At 36.9% G+C, this 12007-nt stretch overlaps 1 protein-coding gene across 1 annotated transcript; it reads right to left on the minus strand.

Annotated features, from left to right (window-relative positions):
• Window positions 1-79: 79 nt before the first annotated feature.
• On the minus strand, window positions 80-6977 carry LOC145229967 (ileal sodium/bile acid cotransporter-like). The gene is made up of 9 exons (XM_080095315.1): window positions 5695-6977; window positions 5032-5104; window positions 4699-4823; window positions 4215-4350; window positions 3581-3699; window positions 3069-3157; window positions 2397-2495; window positions 1634-1791; window positions 80-1200 (listed from the first exon to the last, which is right to left on the minus strand). Exons 1-9 carry the CDS (start codon window positions 5720-5722, stop codon window positions 954-956), a joined length of 1074 nt encoding a protein of 357 aa, XP_079951441.1. The 5' UTR covers window positions 5723-6977; the 3' UTR covers window positions 80-953.
• Window positions 6978-12007: the final 5030 nt, after the last annotated feature.

Below are 12007 nucleotides of genomic sequence, written 5' to 3' on the forward strand. Positions count from 1 at the left end.
AAACGTTTCCAAACTGCTTATTTTAACTTACAACTTTTGTCGACTGGATATGTGGCAACGTTTTTCACACAAAACCTAGTTACTACAAACTTGGTTTATAACACATTCGAAAACATCAAGGCAGTTACCGTTCTTAGTTTGTTTGTAGCCTACACTAGTAACTAAACAACTTAGTAATACCAGTTGAGGACGCGGGGGCTGTACAATGAAAACAAACAATAAAAAACTACAACATGTACTGTAGCCCCCAAAAATTCGAAGGCTAGGCGCTGTACAAGTAAAACAAATAATAAAAAACTAGAACATGTTCTGTGGCCCCAACAATGCAACTATGTTTTAGTGAAACTGGTAATCAACAAGTTTGGAAAAAATATCTGCTTAGCGCCAAGCAATATTGGATACAAATTTGGGGTAAAAATATACATTAAGTGCAATATGCAAATAGTAGAAAGTCACAAAACTGGTAATTTGAATACATTTAATCTTGTAGGTTATACGTATGAATAGTAGCACATATAAAGCCGCACCAACAGAAGACAGTTAATGCGCAAATATTCACTGGTGTGTAATTATCATAAAAAGAGGTAATTTGGGAAGAGTTTGAAGACCTGTTTTGTTGCTCTGGTTTGCATAACGCCATTTTAAAAATCTGGTTTATCTTCAAACAACGACTTGATATGTTTCTGTTAAAAGCTAAAAATCATGCCTTTACATACTATAGTTAAAATATGTGTTTTTACTTGAATACCCACCGAAGACCGTTAGCAAAAATGGTACGGAATTAGAAAACCGTAAAACAAGAAAATCGGCTTTTTGAAAATTGTAAAAACATTTGTCAAAATAAATTTGTGAGCTAAAATAGTTTAATACCGCTTTACAGAGAAAATGCAATACCGCCTTAAACAGTAATAACCAATCACAGTGAGTTATTCAATCACGTGACCGCTTTGTTGTCACGTGATTTTTCTCAGCGATGTTCTGTCTTCGTCTTTTTCGTACGCAACGTTCGCCACGCCGTTAAATTCGGCGGAATCGGCACCATCGGCACCATCGGCCGCGTCGTCGCCGGTTCTAACCCACTGACAGCCTCGTCGCTTGCATATGAGGTAACAGACCACAACGAAGAAAGAAACAAACAGCTGCACTGCCGCGTACATAACAGGGAAAAGAAAGATGGAGTCAAAGTCCGGTGATGAAATACTGAGAAGGTTTAAAAAAATCGCGATTAAAGACGAAAAAGTCGAAGGGTAAACTTTAGTTTCAGAATAACAAAACTTTTTGACACTATATATTTAAACCAGGGGTATGTGTGCTCTTTTGTTTAGGCATATTTATGGAACGTAACGTTTCAGAATGGTTTTAAACCTTACTCAAATAACTTATTTCAAATTGTCACTGAATGTGCAAACATGCTCTTAAATTGCATGTTTGTATATTTTTATAGCGTACAAGAGCAAGTAAAGTTAAGAGAACCATTGTTTTAAACAGTATCATCAGAATCTTATTCAAATAGAAAAGTTGGGGATAACTTATTTACAACCGGAAGTTCTTCTATTAAAAGTTATTGGGAAGGTAACAAATTTTACCCTTCGAGCAATACTATTGTTGAATGTGTTGAAAAAAATTAACTCACTCAAAGGAGCGAACCACTATAGACGTTCCCACCGCCGAACTCTGCATGGCCGTTTCTATGGCAACCGTCCGACGTGCTTCAATCGAAAAATTCAGCCAGGGGAGGCGTGTTGCTACGTAACCAAGCACCAGGGCTAAGCTAGGGAGAAGGAGCACCACCTGACAACAAAAAATACTTGTGTAATTTACAGAATTACGGCCCAGTATACCAAGGTTTGTATGGCATTTTTCGCACAATAACATTGTATCAAAATTGTTTACTGGAAGCATTTTGTCAGTTTAATGCATTTCAGTTTAGATCACAGGTTCTCAAATGCATTTTTTTCCATTTTTAAGGTGAATATTTTAATCATTTTACTTCCTTAAATCTAAATTCCGGGCCCAATTTGGGCTTTTCAGTTTAAAACATGAGTCTAGATCAAGCTCGAGGCTTGTATTTTCGAATTCAGTGTCGGGTTTAGGCTAATAAGTCTGCTTTGGACTAAGTAAGGTTTACTATTTTGAAGGCATATTAAAACTTTTGCCCATCACATATCCTTTACCCTAAAAGGCATGTTCAACCCTTGGGTAAGGCCCGGTTGGAAACCTCTACTTTGATTGGTTTAAACTTTAAAGAAGCAAAAATTTAAACGATAGCAAAGTGAAAAAATTGAATAGTTTGCACTGGCAATGTACAATCTCCTCAGGAATGATTATCAAGTATTTTGCAAATTGGTAAAAAAGTGTGAAACATTACAATTTAAAGTTACTATTATTTAACCTACCAGAATTTGTTGCCAAGATATCACGTAATCGACTTTCTTGACTATTGCAAAAACGACAACCATGACAAGAATAGCTATCGATCCCACAACCGAACAAATCTATAAATAATAAATCCAAGTTAATTTTCTAGTATAGCTGCTAAAAAAGTAGAGGTTACGCTGTATTCTTATTAAGGTGTAGATGACTACAGATAATGTCATCAAATTTTTTTAGTTTTTAATTTAAGATAAAAGATCTATTGTACACACAATCATTGCGGTAGTGTAAAAGCAGTGGTGGAATTCAGCCGGTTCGCATCGGTTCTATAGAACCGTCTCACGAAATTTTATGAGGTCAGCGAACCGGTTAGCATTACTGGTTACTGTCAATGGGCTTTTTGTAACAGAACCGACTGAAAAATGACTTTTGTGAAAGAACCGGCTGGCAAAACATTTGAATTCCACCACTGTGTAAAAGGTAGAGCTTGGCTTTGTTTTTATCAAGTTGTGGATGACGTCAGATTGGCGTGATGTCATAGAATAATTTGACGTACAAAACGCACGGTATTTTTAAAACTAGAAACAGAAGTGTCACAAAAGTCTGCTCCTGGCGTTATTTGTGTATTTTTTCCTAACTGAACAATACGTGGTTGGTGGACAAGGATTTAGGTTAACCAATTGGTCACTTTTTACCTTAGTGATGTATTCAGACTTTTTCGGAAATTGATACTTGACTACAGAACCAATAAGCACGGGGACAACAATCCCAAGCAGGGCGTAACCTGGAATAAAATACAGACAGTGGTTAGACGCTTGGTTAGGTTTAGTGTTGGAACTTTTCTTCGAATTGGTGTTTCTCTGGGTGAAAAGTTTACTTGAGTATTAAAAGAAGTAAACTATACAAAATTTTGTTAAACGTTTAAACGTCCATAAATAAAATGGATTTATTATGAGTCAACTGTTAGCGGTTTTGATTTCCTAAAATGAAAATTAAAATAAAACACAGCTGAGAATGGAAAATATTTTTCTAAGTAACAGAATCAGTTAAGAAAATTACATAGAATATGTGTATTTCGCTAAACTGGCATCTTCAGTTCCTACTTCAAATGAAATCAATTAATAAAACACCACACACGTTTTATAAACATACCAAGACTTTAATCACGTTTTAATTTATTCAAACAAATAAAGAAAGGCCTGCCTACCAAGCTGGTCAAATGGGACTCGTAGATTTTCGTCTATCTGAAGTATCAGTGGAAAGACGAAAAGCCACAAAGGCATTGTTCCCAGGGCGAGAAGGGTTGATGCTGTTGTCATTACAATGCTAAATATCAAATACAGATGTGCATTAAACATTTGAATACAAAGCCCAAGTTGAGAAAGAAGCTGTTTACGAGATAGAGAAGACAGTTGGATGAAGCAAAAGTGGTAACAAAGAATTACTCGATATGTCAGCGACTCAGTACGTTACTGGGTTATAATTTCGTTGGCTGTGTGAATTTCTGCAGCACTTTTGACCAAAACAAATAATAAACTGCTACCAGGCAGTGCAAGGCTTGAAATAACTGCTACCAGGCAGTGCAAGGCTTTTTTCTTGTATCTTTACATAATCAGCCCATTTATCAACTGAAGTTTGCCAATTTGCTTGTATATCGTAAAAGCTTTGTCATAAAGATGTTGCAACAATAGGTGATGCGATTATTATCAAAAGCTTTGTTTTCGATTAGGTTACATTTAAAATCCATGTCTTGAAAACTTCGGACCTTAAAGGCAATCCCTAACTGTGCTTATAAGTTTGACGAAAGTCCACACATTCAAATACTTGTATGCCACAAGTACCTTAAATCCATGTCTCCATCCAACCAGTAGGCCACAATATTGCTATACGCTCCACCAGGACAGGTTGCCATAATCAGCACTCCTACCGTTTGGGCTGACGTCATTTGAACTGCCCGAGATAGCCCAAGTCCAAGAACTGTCAAAAAAGATAAAAAAGCAGGCAGTTTAAGCGACTTTGGAACGCTATTGACAGGTGATTGCGCCAGGGTCATTAATTATATGTTATTTTCAACAACGCATACAGTATGCATACATAAAAATGTACCGAAAAAACGTTTCCACACATATATGTGTTTATTTAGTAATTATACATTGGAGCATTGAACAAGTTAGCACTAAGGCTAGAACTTACGTATAATTCTTAATCTTTCAAATCAACATTTACGAAATTTAGAAAATGACACCAAAGACATTTTTAACTCCCAGAAAACCAAGCAGTGCAAATTGTTTGGTAATGTCAAAAACTACTTAACTAGGAACTTACATGGCATTATGACAAGTTGTAGGAACAAAGCTGCAGCGAATTGCTTGGGTTTCTTCATGTAGTTGATAGCCGACTTAAGCACGACGGAACAGCCCAGACCGAACATAATAATTGCCAATATGACTCTGCATAAAAATCATGAAATAAAAATGTTTTTGGCAATGATTTTTATGAGTTTTTTTAACTATGGCTACGCTAGCCAATACGACCGATCTCTCATCACCAGCTGCACTGATGAGACCTTATTGGTCGAAACAGTATACACTGTCTGCACCCTATCCATTCAAGTAGGCAGTTTTTGTATCGGTAAAATAACTTCTTTATGAAACTTACGCAGTTGTGATCTGTATGGCTTCGTTCGTTGCATTGTCCAGGGTGCTTGGTCCCGACGTGGTCGTCATGGCAACTGAAAACAAAAACATCAATTAAAATCACAACAAAGTCGAAAAAGTCATCTATTAAAGACCGTTAAAGGCTTTTAACATGCATGTTTTATGCTTTTTTTGTTCCCTGTTTTCACCCAATGTTCAGTAACTAATAATATGCTACATACTATGTAGTACATTGCATTACAGTACAGTGGAGATTCAACAGAAAACATCATGAGTGCTTAGGCAGCTGGACATCGCATGTGAAAAATTGACCCATTTAGATGCTTTATCGATCAATAACAAAAACAACAACAACAGACATCGGCAGCCCCCTATTAGCGCCTGATGGATTGTCTAATTCCACTACACGTCAGATCATGGGGGATTTACCAATCAACAATGGCGATGAGTCATAGTTTCGGTGCAGGCCTGGGGTCACGAACAACTCCCGTTTCGTTGCATGTGTAAACTGTTGCATGTGTAACTACAAACCGATATCATTACCAAAACCACTTATTATAAATTAATATTTATTTGAACGGGAATGCACTTTTTTGTTGTCGAGTGTTGAATTTGTGAAAAAACATTGGGAACACATTGAAAGTATTGGTTCCGTATCTATTACCTGTTGAACCGCTTGAATTATTGACCATTTTGACAGCTTAAACAGTTCGTTGTTCGTAGCTTCAAAACATGCCTACTATATGTGTTATATCCTGCAACTTAATAAAGGTTAACAATAGGTAAACGAAAACACGTTTGTTGTGTGACAAGCAAAACCGAAACTATCTTATACAGAATAGCCTACTATGCTACATAATAATTTATGCTGGATTATGCTTTTCCTGGTATAAAGTAGCTTCTGTCTAAAAAGTCTAAAAAGAAGCAGCTAACTTTTGTTCGTATTTTGAAAGCGTACAAAGTTCACTGTTGTTTACGTTCAAGCCTTCACAAACTTCTTGAGTCATGTTCTATACACCAACTAAAAATGTCGCCAGTAAATTTATTTGACATAACGTACAGTTGCTGCTCATAGGATTGCGGAAAAAACATTTTGGCGAGCCTGTTCTTGATGATAGCCTACAAATTCGAACTCGTTTTTGCAAGGTGTTGCCATTATTAGCCTTATACGATTACATAGCACTTTAATTTTGCATGCCAGTTCCTCTTTAATGCCGACAGACAACCGATTAGATCAAAACCGTTCTTCCTACTTGATGGTTTAAGCTGGCATGCACACAGACAATTAAGTATCTGGTATAAGACTTGTTTAGGTATCGCAGCCATGTTTCAACCATAATCACTTGGAATATCTAATTTACCGGCATTTTTTAAACATACACACTTAAGCATCTGATTTCAACGAATATGTCCGCCAGTGGTCAGATCAAGAATTTCGTTTTTCAAAAACTATTTTGGCACTGTGAAACTTGTTTGTTTTAACAGCCTTAGGCGGCCACGGAGCTTAGATACGATTACAACAGTATCACAGACTAATTCAATATTGTTTACAATTTGACTGCATGATACTAAATATTGCATGCTGTTTCCTATGTTATAAGCCAATTGTATGTCTAAAAAGACGAAAGCACAGCATTTTCGCAGGGTGCTTCACCAAACCGTGTAACACTTCGTTTGCGAGCACTGTTATCGCTGTTTACACGAAAAAGCGATGGCCTTTTACGTACATGCGGTCTGGTATTTGTAGAAAAAATAGCATTACACGAGCCTTATGTAAGGGAGGCCAATAAATCGATTGTTTTACATTTACAATGCAGGAGGCAAATCCGTTTTTAATAGCCGGTATTAAAACAGGTTGCAGATCAATATGCATGGCGGGGGAAATTCGACAAGCCAGACAACAAATTGTAAACAACAAGATGGAAACTGCTCAAAAATGTTAAATTCTTTGCCGAACAACTCCTTAAAACAGGTTTTTTAATATTAACTGCGGCTAAAAAACAAGTTTCGATTGACATAATAAACCGTGACCTCATGCATTATATGTGGGCGAAATCGATTTCCGAAAGGTTTTGCAATAAGAAATACACAGACTGATTTAAGTGTGTGCTGAATTTGTCAGCTAATTAATGTAAACTGACCTCAATTTAAGCCAGTATTTTAAAATTTAAAACCTGACCTGGCGTCGATATACCATCATACACAAATCTGATTTCGATGAATTATTCAAGACATATTTTTGATCCTCGTCAATGTTAAGCTCTACATATGACCTTTGGCGCTACAGCAGGCTTTTCCGTTTCGTGCATCGAAGCTTACGACTTAAATTTTATCCTACTAACTCGCAAAAATATGCACTTGTTGCTTCTTTGACTTCAGGATATTTCTACTAACGTTGCATACAGTAAACAACGTATTCGTACAAAGCTGTTGTCCGTACACTGTACATACGTCTGACACGAGTTTTGAATGCTAGCCTAGTTGGTAATTAACTGTGGTGCATAAATTACATCCCTTAACACGAGTTAATTTGTGACAAAACAACAAGGCGGTAGTTATGGTACAGCGCCGAACCAGCCCTTGGGCGCACTCCACAGTTATGTTGACGAAAATCTATAATTGTTCATTTAAGAGACCACAATTTGTATGCAACACATTTCGTGATGACGTAATGGGTATTTTTGGCATAAAAACAAAATTTGTCCCTTAAAGCAATTGGATAACTCATTGGTAAGGATAACTCACCGTTTAACGAACAGTAGAATAACAAATTATAAAGGGGGTATAGTTAAAGACTCATTAATGATGGTACTGTTAAAACAATACAACGCTTTAGTGGCTTTGTGGTTTAGGTACACGTCACAGTTAGTTAAGTGACTATTCTGGTGAACACTTGCAATCAGACTCCTAATAAGCTGCTCAGGCGTTTGCTGCACAAAACAACACCCCTGTAAACAGCAGTTACTGCCTCTTCGCCTCATTTGTGTGTGTTCCGTTTTGTTGTAAATCAGTTGGTTCCTACTTAGCACAAGAATGCAAAAACACTTGACTGTAACCACTGTTCAAAGGCTTTTTCACTAAACCAAATCTTAAAGACAAGCACTGTACATTTTGTGGCACTAGTTTGCAGATATCAATGTATACAAGTGCCATAGGCTCATAGGCAATGTACTTTCACAACCATACTGGAAAACTACACTACAACTCAAGTTTCTTTAAACGCAGAACATGTACTGTGTCACTTCTACACCACACAATGTAACTCTGATTTTGTCGCACAACCTAAACAATAGAACCTATACAGTTATACACAACCACAGCAGGAAGTCCAAGCTTAAGTTACAAATGCTGCACTGATTTTCAGTCAACTCAGTTATGTTTGCTAGTAGTGGTCATATGACAATTTTCGGGCCTTGCTTTGCCAAACCTACTTTGTGTACCGCCAGGCATTGTGCTATTGTGTTCTGTAGCACAAGATGTGATGACCAGTGAACAATAAGACGAGTGGAAATAATCTGTGACGTCACGTAGCGCGTACATTCATTCAACAATTGGGCACGCGCGCAGTGAGCCATGACAAGCGCTCTGTTCGTGTTACGGTCTGTTGAACACTGTATTTCTTGTGGTTTTTATGAGATTTTTCGGTCTATTGGCTGATTTTTTTGGTGAATTTCTCGTGGTCGTAAACGTGGGTGCTGGCATTATTGGTAAAAAAATATTCTGCTAATGTCTAACTTTGATTGTTGTGATTCTGTTGTGTGCCATATTTTCATTTATCTATACATGTAGTTGCATCAAGTTCATGGTGTATTGGTGTACATGTGATCCACGTTTTTGCACGCTTGGGGTCACCAAATGTAGCGAGGTGTTTATTCGAGGTACATCGTAATAGAATAACACAATGAGCGAATACGCCGCATAAGACGAGAGTCAGAGAAAGAAGGCAATCTGTCCGGTTCGCTGTAGTATGAAAGCACACGATAACGGTAGTGAGAGAGGCCGCTACACAGCTATATTTTGACCTCTAATTACTTATTTTTTGATAATTATAAATTTTAGCAGTATGAAATCACCAAACTAGTTGTAAAAGTTTTACCAAAACAATATTCTTTGCACTTTGCTTGTTTTTTTGGGTTTGTTGGCGTATCTTTTAACAAAATTTGAAACCCTATTGCTAGACAGAATACAAAGGGACTGACTCAAATTTACCCAAGTATTGTTACTAGTTAAAGCAATTGCTCCTTAGCTCAAAATGTTTAGTCGTTTGTATTTAGAATGAAGATGTGAGAGGTATGGTAATGAACGTAATAATGTTTTTTGAAGCCTTTAACATCACCATGCTTTTGCATCGAAACAGTATTAACAAGCTTCTTCGGAAGCGTAAAATTGGCCTGTCGCGTCCAGAACGTCTGTCATAACGGTCACAAGATGAATGGACAGCATTACCGCGGATATCGATCGTTGTGTGATTTGCCCAAGCAAATTTAGGGCTTCCGCGTTGTCCGGCCCTCCTAGAAACGATCCATAGAGCTGAGTCCACTGACTAATGCTACAAATTAAACCCGGAGGGAAATAAAACGACGTTCACATTTTTTGCTGTTTTGATGGAGTTAGCGACGAAGGTGTTGTTATCTAAAGGCGTTTGTGTTTTTCAGGGAGTTGAACATAATGTTTTTCTTTTATCTTTGCTGCTTTTTTGTTTTTTGTAACAAAATGGTTTATCTTAATTTTGCGTTAAGTAAGTGTACGATATGTTTAAGTTACAGGCATTCACCACAGTTCTAGACTTGGGATGTATTTCGTGCGTAGAAAGTTACTACTGTGCAGATGTATTACCGTGGAGTACCTACTGGTTTTAAATGCTGTTTTTGGTATCTGTTTGTGGAATTTTAAAGGTGTTCTAGCATGACAACCGTAGCCGCTTAGGAAACACAAAATTCCCACACAATCTTCATCGAGAAAATGTCAACAATAATCTGACAACAGCAAGTGGTGCGCAACTCCGTCTAATCGAGTTTTTGCGTGTAATTTAATGCATCGATTCTTCTCAAGCCAAAGTTTCTAGCGTCAACCACTTGCGACTAAGGAAGCCCGCAGTAAAAGAACACAGCATGTTATTTGTTAGGTAGATAGTTGCAGATTGCAGAACCAGATAGTTTTTGTCAGTGTCACGAAGAATTATTTGCGTGAAACAGCAAAATTCTACATTACGACTTATGTACAGAAAAATGTTTATTAGACAGGCAATCTGTATTTCACAGCTAAAATTTGTTGACACGCTGTTTGGACTAACCCTGTGTATGTATGAGTAATTTCTATCTTTTGGTAATGTGCAAGTCGCCGCTTAAATTAAAGTAAACGTACGTGATTGGCATCGAAGAAATATTTATTTCAATAACAGATATTAGCATCATGAACGAGATTTTATTAATGTATTCCTCTTCAATAAGCACGTTTTATTGTATTTAGTGCATTCGCTTTAGTGCTGTAGCAGGCTTTTAGGTATTATTAAAAAGCATCTTCTGTTGGATTATAGACATTATCCCTTTTAAGAGTAAAAATAGGAGTTTGAAAATGTTTTGTCGAAAATAAAAGATCACAGAGATAAGGAGCGCCTATCAATCATTTCCACGTTAAGAAAGCTTGAATTTCACACTTGAAAACATGAAAAGGGATAGATATGAAAAAGAACAGTCAGTGCAAACACGATTTTAAACCATAGCAAAACCTTGAAATAAATAAAATTTGTACATATGAGATCGGTTTAACATTTTCGTTGATTTCTTCTTGTACGATATAAGCATATATAGATTGTTACGCATTGCGGACAATAGCATGCTATAAAACAATTTTAGGCCCATTACAACACGTCAAGTTAGTCAGGCAACATTCATCATTTAACTACAGTTCCCTTTTCTGTCGCTTTTTCGAGACTAAGGTCTTCCATTTAAAATGTGTACAAAGGCAGCTTGAGACCGGCAGGCGACATATGGTACAAATACCCGGTTATCCATTACGAAATGCGGATTTAATGCGTAAGGGTCACATGGATCATATTTCCTGGGATTAAATCCCCAAGCTTTGACCACCCTGATACGTTGTCAGTTGGACTGGACAGGTTTTGTCTAAGAATAGGAAAATGGAGAATTTCAAGTACCAAGCATTTTATTTCTTGCCAATTTGAGGGCATTAGGAGTTTAGGCTTACCTTTGTAGTTTTTCAATAGACCCAGAAAGATTGTAATAACTTACTAGCCTAACTTTAACTAAGTTGCTTGTTGTTAGGAAAGATTCAAGAAAAAACAATGAAATGTTCGCAGAAGTTTCAAACGTCTGCACTGAAACCGTTTCAGTTTTCAAAGTTGCAGAAACAGAACCTCTTAATTGTAAACGTTTACCAACACCTAACCCCGTAGAGGTTTTTGTTCAAAGATAGCAAACTTTCACTTAAAATCACAAGCATGCTTTCATCCATAATTTATACAGAGGTAAGAATCTAATTGCCGTTGGCGCTTGTGTATATTGCATTTCAACACAGGCTTAGAGCTGTTCTGTAAAAAGAAAAATTCATAGTTGTTTCTAATATCCAAATTTTCCAAAAAATGTTCAAAGTGCGAATGCGTGTGAAAAACTGAAACCGATCAGCTGTGACGTCACAATATATGTGGTTCATTTCAGCCGTTCTGGACTGTTGCATTATGAACAAGATGCATTATTTTTATTTTGGCAGCTTTCGCTGTCTTCTAGGTGTACTGATAGCAGACAATGTAGCTGTTGTTTTATGATTGTCTTGTTTTATCAGTTGATTTTTAAGGACAGGACATTATGCATTTGTAAAGAAGTTGATTTACACCCACAAGCAAGTTAATGTAATTGCTGGTATTCTGTCTATTTTTATCAGAAAGTCGTTCAACGCCAGTTTTCAGCTGAGACTATTTCATACTTGCTATCAGTGTGTTTGTATGTTATAATATTACA

The sequence above is a fragment of the Phallusia mammillata genome, chromosome 5 (genome assembly GCF_965637545.1).
Source record: "Phallusia mammillata chromosome 5, kaPhaMamm4.hap1.1, whole genome shotgun sequence".
Lineage (NCBI taxonomy): Eukaryota > Metazoa > Chordata > Ascidiacea > Phlebobranchia > Ascidiidae > Phallusia > Phallusia mammillata.

What these genes read in the sequence shown, in the direction of transcription:
- LOC145229967 (XM_080095315.1), bottom strand. Translation starts at nt 5,722, where the DNA reads ATGGTCAATAATTCAAGCGGTTCAACAG. An exon ending in AGTCCCATTTGACCAGCTTG is followed by an intron (nt 3,158 to 3,580) that starts GTAGGCAGGCCT and finishes ATTTTATTCCAG; the next exon opens with GTTACGCCCTGCTTGGGATT. An exon ending in ATAGTGGTTCGCTCCTTTGA is followed by an intron (nt 1,201 to 1,633) that starts GTGAGTTAATTT and finishes AAACCTTCTCAG; the next exon opens with TATTTCATCACCGGACTTTG.